This window comes from Podarcis gaigeae, assembly GCF_964106915.1.
Source record: "Podarcis gaigeae genome assembly, chromosome: 7".
Classification (NCBI taxonomy): Eukaryota; Metazoa; Chordata; class Lepidosauria; order Squamata; family Lacertidae; genus Podarcis; species Podarcis gaigeae.
The window spans coordinates 39,104,893-39,117,644 of NC_139683.1; the positions used below are offsets into that span (position 1 = coordinate 39,104,893).

The following is a 12,752-nucleotide window of genomic DNA, read 5'->3' on the forward strand; positions in this document are numbered from 1 at the left end:
GCAAAAATGGATGTCCCATTGTTCCACTGGCACAATTACAAGCCCAAAATACTTATACAACCCTAAGTATTTGATCTTAGTAACTGTGGAAAGTGACCATAATAGATTCATCTGTTAATTGGTTAAGATGAAGCTGTTCCAATCCAATTGGTGGACATCCCCTAATACATACATATCATAGCTGCGACATGAATACAGATGTATGTTAGTGACATGTTGGTGAAAACAGCTGGCTTGCATTTTGTGCTTTATTTAAAATAGTAAATGCCCAACTCCTTTTCCTCTTCTAAATAAATTCTTTAATTTTTCCAGAAACAATGCAATGCAACTTCTAAAATTCATTCCATAGATACTAATAGTAAAATAACACTTTATAGGTGATAGCATTCTGACCAGTGCTTTTCAGTCCTTTATATGTTAAATGTTTGTACTTCTATTTGGCTTATTGACCTCAAACATGCTGCTTATGTCCAAGAAAGGTTGACATTCAGCTCCCATTGAAATTGGAGGCAAAATTCCAAATGATGTTAATGGAAGAGGAGTGTTCTCTTTATGCCTGAATTCCAGGAATGTGTTCTAAGGCTGAACTCCATGCCAGTGAAGAGGGTGAGAGTGATGGGGAATATGACCATTGAAGAAACACACTTCCAAAAGCTTATTTGAACATGCAGTACTTATCTCATGGTTATTTCAGTATTAGACCATGTACTTTATGATCCCTTGAGTGCACAGCTTTCATCTCTGCAAAGTGTTCAGAGACAGAATAGCATTAAGGTGAACCTACACACCAATTTCCCTGATCCCAGTGGTGCAGCACTTTGATATGATTCTTGGGGAAAGGCGCAACAACTACTCTTCCTCCACTTCCTAATTAAATTTATTATTTTTTTCCTAATTAGTTGTAAGAAATTTTTAAAGCTTTTTCCAATAGGTTTTCTCTCCATATCCCATTATCATAGCTTACTGTAACTCTTATCCAAAACTGCAAATAGCTCAGGGTTCTGCAGCTTGGGGTTCTTAGAACACTTTTTTGACATTGTATTACTTTGCGCAATATGTCTTGAGTTATTTTTGGGTAATAAACTCAATAATTCTAATTGCCATGTTGATGGACAGTATGGTAGCCCCAAGTTTCCCTTGTTTATTTAAATGACTGGGTGTGAAATATATTCAAACTTTACGATTCAGCAGATTTTTGAGAGAGAGACTCAACTAAGTCCCTATATATGGCAGAGTTCATAAACCGAGGGTAAGAGTCTCTGAGCATTAACATATAAATCTGGAGTTGTGCTTCATCAAAACTATGTTCCGATGGTTCCAGCATATTCCGGTTGATAAGTTCCCTTACTCTGGAATCCAGGCTGACCTGTAAATAAAGAAAACAGCTGTTTTCTCTCTTGAAAATTGTGGAAAAGAGTTAATGTGACCGTAGTGGAACTGAAACCTATGTAGGCATTCTGTTACAGAACTAATGAAAGTAAAAATAATGATAAAAATAGGCCTTTTCTGCTGTGTTTTTATTGTCTCACAGCAGATTGACCTAATGACTAGGATGTACACTAATGACCTAATGATATACATACTAAAATTATTTGCAGATGAAGGAGAAACATTTACCTTGTGTAGAATGATAGGATGGATTTAAAGTAGGCTTGCACCATAATAATAATAATTAATAAAATAATTTATATGCTGGGTTGCCCCAGCCACTCTGGGTGAATCCCAACAAAAAACAGTAAAAACACAATACAACATCACACTAAAAACTTCCCTGAACAGGACTGCCTTCAGATGTTTAAGTATAACCTATTGGCTATATATAGGCACCTATCAGAGACTAGAAGAGCCTCCTACCTACAGTCAGACACCCTCGTATGTTCAAAGTGCTTCAGCCAGACTAATTTTGGAATGCCAGACTAATTATATTCCTTGGCAGTTTAAGATTTTAGACCTACAACTCACAAAGTTTCAAATGTCACATTTTACCCCTCATGATAATTTTGCTCCTTTCATCTCAGAAGACCACTGTCAGGGGTTCAGAAGGAGAGACACAGGAGGGGGAGCAAATGGAGAGTGAGGAGGAGGAGTACGAGGGGGGCGCAGGCAGTGACAGTGGCCAGAGTTATTCCACAAGCCTCTCTAGCGAATCGGAGGACTCACAGAAGGGAGCGCCGGTGGCCAGAGCGAGGGGGGTTCCAGGGGGGAAGCCCCAGGAGGAAGGGGCCAGCGGGGAGTCCCTGAGCAGCAGTTGGAGATCAGGACCAGCGTCTCCACCAGAGCGCAGTGGGGAGGGGGAGTCCCAGGAGTCGGGACCAGTGTCCTCACCACCAGAGGGAGGAGAGGAGTCAGGTTTGGCAACGCCCACATCAGGAAGCGGGGAAACGGTCAGAAGGAAAGTCACCGGCTGGGCGCGCGCGCCAAGTTCAAATGTACAGGAGCGCGGCACAGCGGGGAGCCCGGGAAGGGAGCCAGGTCCTAAAGCCCGCCGGAGGGAGGGACAAGACTCAGGGGGCTCAGCGTCAGAGGAGTCCAGGAAGGAGGAAACCCCAGAGGGCAGAAGGACCCAGCGAAGGAAAGAACAGCGTAAGAGGTGGAGCCGGGCTAGAATCTTAAACTGGTGTGGGTGGAGCAGTGAGTCAGAGGGGACTTAGCCGGTCTAGCGTCAAGACGTGGGTCTGCGCGCCCAGAGCTTTGAAATGGAAACTAAACTTCAATAAAGACTTTTGTACATTATATCCACCGGGCGTTGGTCCTCTGTGAGCTGGGATCTAGAGGCAGACCTGACAACCACCTTTTGTCGCTGAAAGAGCCCCCCTAAATTTTCAGCAAGCTGAAAAACTTGTTATAAAGTAAGAATAGAACAGCTTTTTTTAAAAAAAAAAAAACCAACCAGTTGGTTTTTTAAAACACACACACACTGCACTAGCTACATACCTGAATGGAAACATCTTGAAATATCAATTAGATCTTTCATTTTAGATTGTTGGCTTAGTCCTTTTGAAATCGGGTATACTACAAAATAGTGTGAAAAGGGTTACAAACCTCTTTGGGAGAAAGAATGGAAATATAATCTTCATATATTAGTCTTGCTTTCTCTTGAATGATAGCCTTGTTGGATTCCTGCTTTAGATCTTCGCAGGCCAACCAGAAAAGCATATTTTCTTCGCTGAATTCTGTCCGAAGGAACTCCCTGAAAGCGTTTCTACCTGCTGGCGTTCTCATCAATTTGTCAAAGGACTGGCTCCAGGCACTCACTTCTTCAAGAGTTGGAGTTGAGCTGTAATATGAATGAAAAATAGAGACCGGGCATTACCAAGTTAACAGTACAAGAGGAGAACATTAGTGGGTGATAATTTTGTAGAAATCGGGAGATTAAATGCATGTTATGGCATGCTGCAATATCAGCCTTACTTTTTCAAGTGCTGAGGAGAAAATATTGCTGTTACCCTACAGCTAACTGAAATCCAATAAAGTGGAGAAACAACAATTTCACCACTCGGCTAAAGATGCAGACAACTGACTTGCCAATTAAAAATATACCGTGTGGCAAGTTACTATTTGAGTAGATGACTTGCTAAATTCATCTTACGCATGCCAGCAGCAGTGTTAATTATTGGACAGAACAATGCCATAGACTGCTACAGGTGTGCCTCACCTCTTGTGTGTGGGCTGAATAATGAGGCAAATTGGGGTGATTTGGGAGGGTCTTTCCTCGCCCTGAGTTAAATGTCAATAATCCCACATGAGCAGATCAGAGTGCTCACAAAGTCTCATATCACTCTGTACAAGATACGGCTCTTATGTGTCCCTATATAACATCTCTTATGTGGTCTTCTATAATATCTATGTTTCTCTATGTCCAGGGGCTTTTCAAGAAGTGAGGCTATCCAAAATGCTGCCTGAAGAGCACTGAAGAGCTCTGGATTGTTTTCTGTTAAAACAGGTTTTTCCCCCTGTTACAATACATTTTTAAGCAATAAGCATTATAAGTTTTTAAACACGCTTAAGTTGTTCTGCTTAAACAACATAAATGACAACTGAGAGTTCTTCGCCTATTGGAGACCTATAAAATCTTTTAAATCCTATTGGAGAACACAAATAACATCCAGAAAGAAGCTGGAGTGAAGCTGCAAAGTGTTAAAAGATGTACTAATAGGAAGACAAACCATTCAGCCACCACTTAATTAAGGTAAAGTAATAGACAAGCCCCTGTTCTCCACATAAGGGATTATGGAGGAAATTTAATCCTTTTTACTTCCCCCATACAAATCTCCTGGACCTTATCTGCAAATTGGTGGGTCTGAACTACTCTGGCAAGGCTCCTGTGCCTGAAACATTTTATCCACTTTGGTCAAAACAGGGAAAAGTTATCATTTTTATTCTACCCATTATAATAAATGGGGAAACACAGAGGGATGTCTCCAACTAAATTTTGTTCACAGTAGACTCTGTTTTTGATTGAAAAGAATTGAAAAGAATGGGCTTAAGTTAGACATTTCCATTAATTTCAGAGGGTTTACTTCAAATTACAGAGTTACTTGCAAACAGATAAGGTTTCCTAAAACTGCAGATATAAGGCATACATTGCGACTTGTGCACATCCCTATAACCTGTCATGTATTTCCAGGGCATATATCTGCCATGTTTTAAATTGTTAGGAAATATGACAATGGCGACTGACTTCTCTTAATGGCAAAATAAAGGGGAAGATAAAAAAAAAAGATGCTAGTATTAGCCTTCCCTGTTTCTGCAAATAGGCAAATGATCATCAGAGTTGCATGGACATGTGTTCTATGAAGTGGCGTAGCGTGGGTTGTCAGCACCCGGGGCAAGGCAAGTAATTTGCGCCCCCTAACCCTGGATTTGCGCCCCCTAACCCTATCCCTAACCCTAACCCCCAGATGTTGCGCCCGGTGCGGCCGGCACCCCCTGCACCCCCCACGCTACGCCACTGGTTCTATGCAAGTAGCTATGTGTGTGGCAGCCACCTTCAGTTGTAGGAGTCTAAGGCTGCATACATATCAGGCATTTCCATCACCAACACCCCAAGAATCCTGGGAACTGTAGTTTATCCCTTACAGAGCTTCCCAGCACCCTTAAGAAATTGCAGTTCCCAGGATTGTTTTGTGTGTGTGCATGCACACGCTTTAAATGTATGTTGTCTATGCAGCCTAGATTGATAGACACAAGCGTAGAAACAAAAATTAGTCTTCTGTGTTGATTTGTTACCCAGCTAGTTCTTACCTTTCTTCACAGTTTGGAATAGCGTCTGTTCTGAGTTCATGTGATGCTGCTCTTTCATCTTGATTCCTAACAGTGAGACTGCAAGGCAACAAGCATAGTTTAATCAAGTTGAAATAAAGAAGTTTGCTGAAACTTTGAATTTGTTCCTCTAGTTATCAAACCTGATCATATGTTCAAAGAAGTTCGCCCCAGTACAGTGGTACCTTGGTTTACAACCATAATCCGTTCCGGAGGTCCGTTTGTAAACCAAAAGAGGTTGTAACCCAATGGGGCCTCTTTTTGTTCATAATCCAAAATAAATAAATAAATGGGTTGTAATCCAAAAAAAAAGGTTGCAAACCGGGACACACACTTCTGGGTTTGCTGTGTTTGTAATCCAAAACGTATGCAAACCAAGGTATCACTGTATAAGAACAATGCACTCCAACACCAAAATATTTCTCTTGAATTGGGTATATTGAATAGGACATTTCACAGCAGAATTTAGCTCTATGACCTTGTCTGCCTTATCTGGAAAATGTGGGGAAAGAAAAGCTTTTCTGGTGCATGCAGCTGCGTATGAAATAGTGTACCAAGTGTGGTACACTAACCTAAAAAATGTTTAGCACACCTGAAAACACCTAATGCCACAATTACTTCCTGCCTTGTGTCTTCTTTCTTGTGATTTTAAAAACAGAACAAAACCCCAGCTTTATCCTGCTCCATATGTGTGTGTGTGTGTGTATGTGTGTATAATATTTTTATTTGATTTTACAAGTATAAAATTATAACAATACAGCCATATACATCCACATTTAAAGATTCCTCCGAATCTTTGGACTTCCCAGCTTCCCCTCTGTGGGTCCTATTATTAATCTTTGCTACTGCATCTTTTTCAATAACCCATATTTTATATAACCGCATTATCTCCATAGTACTTACTACATTACAAGTGCTATTGCATATACTCCTTTTTAAAAATAATAATAATCTGCTGAATGGTGAACCATTGGCTGCCCTGCTGCCTTTTGTTTGATTGCATTTAATTGCATTTAATTGCATTGTTACATTGTTTGTCTAAACATTATATATAAAAGAAATCCTGGGAATGGAAATACTGAAGGGTGGGATACAAATGAAAGAAAATTGTTCAACAAGACTATCTGTACCGCCACTAACAAAGCTTATCTGGACAAAAATAAATTCTATGCAAAACAGTGTAGGAGACCATGTTCCTTCTCTGCTTTATTTTTTGTATTTCTCATGCTTCTCAAAAAGACAGCTGTGGCTTTTTAATTTTAAGCCACCTAAGAGAGACCATTCACCATAATTGCTTGGCTAAAAGTATAATTGATCCTGAATTGCTGATGAAAAGATGGAGCATAAGTTATGACTTCAGCCAACAAAAGCCCATCTGGTGACTGTTCTTTCTCCTCAGTTTCTCTAAAATGGTTAATTCCAACCCCACAAGAGCTTTCAGTATTGGAGATTTTGTAACTTGGGCTACTATTTCTGTCCCTATTCATATTTTTCTTTTTCTTTGCAGCCCATTCAGGTTATTTGAGGAAATCCTTTCTATAAACAAGGATTATAAATAGAGCATTGAATCGCCGTTTTTCACATTTCTCCTGACTTGAAAACAGTAATTTTGAAGAAGTATATAATTTTGATGGTAGAGGGAGGTTTTTTACTTGGGCAGGATGCTATTAAGTACAAGTAATATTTTTAAGAGTCATGAATATAAATTAATTTAAAACCTCCAACAGAGCAACTTTTTTTTAACTTTCAGTATATATTTTTCAATGGGATTAAAAAGAAAATGGAATAAAATGGCTTTGAACTTTATATCCAAGCTAAAGACAGTGAGACGAAAGTATGCCTGTCGTGCAAAAACCCATTGTGCTTTTATTTCCTTCTGTAATAGTTGAAATAACTGCACATGAAGAAATCCTGTTGCCAGCCATGCTCAGTAACAATATTTGAAAGGTGATACTCTAATATTGCAGAAGTGGTTACACTAGAAAATATTTCTAGTTGCTTGAAGTGAGCAACTATTTCCCAGGGGGTCGGGTGCAGCGAGCTTTTATCAGCCAAGGGTAGACTGGAGTGAAGCCTTGTCTGCTCTGCTCTCAATCCCCTCTACTTACCCTGGCCAAATTGGCCAGGGTTCAAACAACTGGGTGGTGGGAAAGCCCGCCAATCAGAGTGGCCAGCCCAGGGATTTTTCACTGCCTGCCCCAGCGTTGCTCCCTGGGAATCTGAACTGACAGGCAGCAACCGCTGCCTGTCCCTTGACAGGGTAAGCAGCCATTTCTCCCCTGCATCTGTCCAAGCTAGTTTCATGTTTCTGTAGCAATCCCACCCAATATGGATGACCCCTTTATGCATGCTTGAAAGAGTTTTTGATATGTATGGTTTTGTAGTCAGGACAAAAGGAGTAACTTTCCAGATTGATTGTATTTGAATACTGCTTTTCCTTCAAATGAACCCAAAGCAGCTTGTAAACAACAAATAGCAATAACATAATAGAACATAAAAAATTCAGCATAAATATAAAATAATTAACAGATCATCAATAACGCAATCTATAAAATGCTATTAACAAAGCAGCAACTAAAGTGAGATGAGCGCCGCAACCCCAGAGTCATCCGCAACTGGACCTAACAGTCAGAGTTCCCTTTAACTTTACCTGAAACTAAGCTAAGCTAAGCACATTCTCCACACACCCATGATTCATAATCTTTCACCCTATTCAGTTCATTAAAATAAACATTTTGATTGAGAGATACTTGATGTTATACTGACAGAAATGTGGTAGTGTATGGCTATCCTTTTTATTGTGCATTCATTGTGTTTGTGATGGGATCAGGGTAGTTATATATACAGTTAAACCTTGGATCCCAAACGCCTCCATTTTAGAACGTTTCGGCTCCCGAACGCTGAAAACATGGAAGTAAATGCTCCGGTTTTCAAACGTTTTTCGGAAGCCGAACATCCGACGTGGCTTCTGCTTGAGTGCAGGAAGCTCCTGCAGCAAATTGAAAGCTCTGCCTTGGTTGTCGAACATTACAGAAGCCGAATGGGCTTCCAGAACAGATTACGTTCAACAATCGAGGCTTGACTGTACATATGTACATACATACATACATACATACATACATACATAATTGTTGTTTCTCTACCACCAGGCCTTGGGCTGATTAAACATTCTAATATCTTTCCAATTGAGTTTCTGGTAGGGGAGGTTATTGGTCTGTTTTTGTTATGTTATGTATTTTGTGTTCTCATTTTGTATTTTATGTTGTGAACTGCCCTGTGATCTTCGGATAAAGGGCAGTATATAAATTTAACAAATAAATGAATGAATGAATAATAATAAGTGATCCTGTTTGTACCTGCAGAAGTTCTGGGGCAGATGTACTGCTTTATTTGCAATTGGTGAATGTTCCATAGCTTCCTGCTGAAAACCTATAGTTTTTTATACAACAAATGTTCAGGCTTATTTTATGTTCTGCTTTTTTGTGCTATAGTGCAGGAGTGTCCCTCTAGATGTCAATAATGCAACTGGGGAAGCATAGCAGAACAATTAATAAAGTGAAATGATGTGTGGATTGATCTGGTATAAATCCACCTCATATACACTATTATTGCATTAATGATATGTAGAATGCACAAAAACTAGCCAGAGGAGGGGCAAAGTACACCATTCAGTTCTAGCTGTCCATCTGTTTCTCAAATAAAAATCCTTAACGTGGGCATGACCTTGGGTTATAGGCTACAGGTTGCTTATTGAAAGCAGCAACAAAAACTTTTAAAATCAGAACTCAATAAGATGATTCTGAAGTGATCCCTATACACCAGTTTGCCGATTCTGTGCTGCCCTGATTGCTTGCAATGGGGAACGGATTATATAGACCAAATGCTCTGGAGAAAATCATTATGTTCCATGCTGAATCCTGTCAGGATAAGTCCCAGATATGTCAGCATATGCATTTTAAAGATCCCTGCTAAGAATATGCTGTTCAGAAGCTTTCCTTTTGAAGATTATATGTGCTACTTTGTTCCTTTTCTCTTTGTTGCAGTGTCTAGGTTTAGTAGATAGCACACAGGATAGCTAAACTAGCTGTAGAGTGAGGTCGTATCCTCAGTGCTATTTTTCTAGAAAAAGAGGTGCTGGAACTTGCCCTGAACGCTTCCCTTGTTCTCTTGTAATGGCAATGGTGCCCACCTAAGAGGTGCTGGAACCAAGTTCCAGTGCGTTCCAGCTGAAAAAAAGCCCTGCACATCTTCAAATTATCAGCATTCTCTTGGTTTCTCTGGAATGGTGACTGGGTATCCACTCTTCTGTTTCTTTCAGCAATAGCTGTTTCATAGTACTTTTAGAAGTATGTGGTCCATTGATGTTAGAGCCTCTGGGTATGGCCCTCTGAAATGCTTCCTTCCTTAAATAATGGAATCCACACATTGCTGATTATTATGAAGAGCTGTCCCCCATTAGCCATTGATCCATCTAGCCCTGCTAGGTGAGATTTTCTGGAGATACCTGGGACTTAATATATGTGAAGAATTTGTTCTGTTGATAAGCTGCACCCCTTCCTAGACTATCCTTTCCCAAACTGGTCCCTGGCCGATATCGATAGATTTCAACTTACATCAGCCTCAGACAGTGTGGTCAATGGTAAGGAGTGATGGGTATTGGAGCCCAAAGCATCTGACTGGGCTCAGCTGTTCTAGAATCATAAGAGTTGGAAGGGACCCTGAGGATCATCTAGTTCAACCCCCTGCAAGGCAGGAATATGCAGCTGTCGCGTACGGGAATCGAACCTGCAACCTCGGCGTTTCCAGCACCACACTTTAACCAACTGAGCTATTCAGGCTAAACATGTTCCTGCATTGACCTGCAGCTGAGAAACACATAAGGTCTGAATGGCTCCAGCTCTGCTTGCATCTTTATGTATTTCCAGAAGATTTAAAGAACTGGAAGGAATGTTGTTTGGTGTTTTCATCTATGGAAAAGTAGGCAACAGCTGCATCACCTTTCCTCCGCCCCTTGTAAAACTCATCTGATTACTCAAGGGCATACATTGTGTCATCTTTTCCCCTTCTTCCCCCAAGAGGTTTGAATATGGTTTAAAGGCATACCAGGAGCAGCTGCAACAACAGCACCAACAGAAGCAGCAGGCGTTGGACCCACGGTTTTCAATCCCTGGCTGTGGCTGTACAGAGCTCGGTGTCTCCTGGGTCACAGATGCTTGCCTTTTGCGCATCTCCATCCGCTCGGATCCCATGGGCTGCATGAGGAAAAAACAGGAAGAAGGTTAGACTCTGTGGAAAAAGCCCAGGCATCAGGTTTATTGCTTCACTTGTAGTCTTGGCACCCAGTGGCTTTCCTAATTATTGCTAATAGGTGAAGTGGCCTGTGGAGCAGTGAGAAGAAATTGCTTCCTTAATTCATGGTCCTAACCCACCGTGACTGTTTGTCATTGATTTTTAATTTGCCAAGTGTTTTACGGTCTTCGTTTCATCCATAGCGCAATGCAACAGAGTTTTTGAGAGAGCAGGGGAAGTGGGAAAGATTCCCAAGGCCCCACTCAGCAAAATGAGCAGGATGGACCCCCACCCAACAGGGCTGGTTCGCCATCTTTCAAAGTTTGGTTTTCTACTCCACCCTGTTGCAGACGCAGGTAATACACATCACTGTCTAAATTGGGGTCAGCAAACTTTTTCACCAGGGGGCCGGTCCACTGTCCCTCAGACCTTGTGGGGGGCCGGACTATATTTTGAAAAATATAAATACCCTGCAAGCCAGTCCCGCAGCTGCCTCTGGACCTGAAGAAGGAACGCACTCTGCACACACTCAGGAGCACATCTTGGTGCCACCCACTCACCGGCATTGTTGACAAGCAGAGGCTGCTCCATCAGCCCATCCCCACAGAGCTCGCAGGTGGCGTGAACCACGTGCTCCGGCCTGTCGTCCGAGGACAGGTTGGTGGTCAGGCCGCGCATGAGGAGCACTGGGCAGGTGGCGCACAGCTCACCCTCCAGCTGTTCCAGTGCGGCCGCTGAGTGTGCCACCAGCAGCAGGCTGAACTTCCTGCAGCCAATCCAAAGCTGCACCAGCATTGCGGAAGTCAGTCTCCAGGGGGGTGAGGCGTCTGCGACTTCTTTTTAAGGAAACGCCGTGCCATGCCGGTTTAGCTCAGCATGGGGACTGACCAAGCGGGTGGCAGGATTTATGAGCCTGGTGGGCTGCATCTGGCCCCCAGGCTGTAGTTTGCTGACCCCCGATTGAAATGTTGACCATTTAAGTCTATAATGACCTCATTGCAACACTGCCCAGGCTGCCCTTCTCAGGGGGCTCAGACACCTTTCTGAATGTCTTCATTCTGCCTCCCCTGCCCCAAAAGTTGAGCTGGGCAACAGAGAAAAGGTCACAGCGAGAATGCTTCTTGTTTTAGAGAGCTTGAGGCAGAAGCAACAACAGGTGCCTCATCTCAGGCTGCCATGTCTATCTAGCCAGCATTGCTCATTATGACTAGCAGTAGCTCTCCAGAGTCTCAGCTGGAGGTGTTTCCCATTGGCAGCTACCTAATCCTTTCAAGGGGAGATGCTAGAGATTGAATCTGGGGTCTTTGGTATTCAACACATGCACTATCCCTATGCTTTTATCTAAAGCAGCACATGAGAATATAGCATAATCCTAAACATGTCTACACTGAAGAGCACTGAACCAGTGCTTTTGCCTGGCTGAAATGCATCCTTGAACTCTGATAACAACTCTTGGTTCCCTGGTTGAAGGATAAAGAAGTGTGAGTGACCATGTATAGAAACTAGCCTCCTGTACAAAGTTAAACTTTTGCATTCGTTGCTCTGCCTACTTTTGCTTCTGGCCTTGTCTGCCACTTGCACGTGCCCCCAAAATGTTGGCAAAAAGTTTTCCCATCCTTGTTAAACATCCCATGTTTATTACACATACAGCCTTTTCAAATGGTCACAGGGATGATTTTGGGTTTAGGTAATCGTTCTCACACTCTGACCTCACTCTCCTGCATTCTCCCCTTCCCACTGCCAACCGCATGCAGCTTTGCTTGCTGATTTCGGATGACACTTCATGCAAATAGTGAAGTGGAGTATAATCCACAAAAGTTTACACCACAATGAATTTGTTTAGTCTTTAAGCCACCGCAAGATTTATCACTACAACACATTTAACAGGATTCCCCTGCTGGATATGCTTATAAGAAGTGATCTATACATCAGAAGATGCCACGAAAGTGAACAAAGAGGAGAATAGCACTTAACAACAAACCTGTCCATTCTTATACAGCAACACAGGACCCCGCACACTTACTATAGTTAGTATATCAGTGTAATTGAACCACTGTGGTGTAGCTGACAGTGAGTTGGACTTGGACTGGGGAGACCCAGGTTCAAATCTCTGTTCAGACCTTGGGCCTGTCACTCTCAACCTGCTTCTATGATTAAATAAACGAGCTTAGCAAACAGTCCTGTGAAATGAAAACAGTGAG

The 12,752-nt window shown here is 42.1% G+C and overlaps 1 protein-coding gene across 6 annotated transcripts in view; it reads right to left on the minus strand.

Moving 5' to 3' along the window:
• Window positions 1-1,068: 1,068 nt before the first annotated feature.
• The window catches only part of RGS20 (regulator of G protein signaling 20), a 46,246-nt gene continuing 34,562 nt past the window's right edge, over window positions 1,069-12,752 (minus strand). For all 6 annotated transcript variants that reach the window (XM_083748075.1, XM_083748074.1, XM_083748076.1 and 3 more), the window contains 4 exons: window positions 10,366-10,514; window positions 5,245-5,322; window positions 3,043-3,277; window positions 1,069-1,366 (listed from right to left, as the gene is read on the minus strand). In XM_083748075.1, coding sequence (XP_083604201.1) covers window positions 1,178-1,366; window positions 3,043-3,277; window positions 5,245-5,322; window positions 10,366-10,514 — 651 coding nt within the window. In that variant the 3' untranslated portion in view covers window positions 1,069-1,177. The remainder of the gene's footprint in view (window positions 1,367-3,042; window positions 3,278-5,244; window positions 5,323-10,365; window positions 10,515-12,752) is intronic.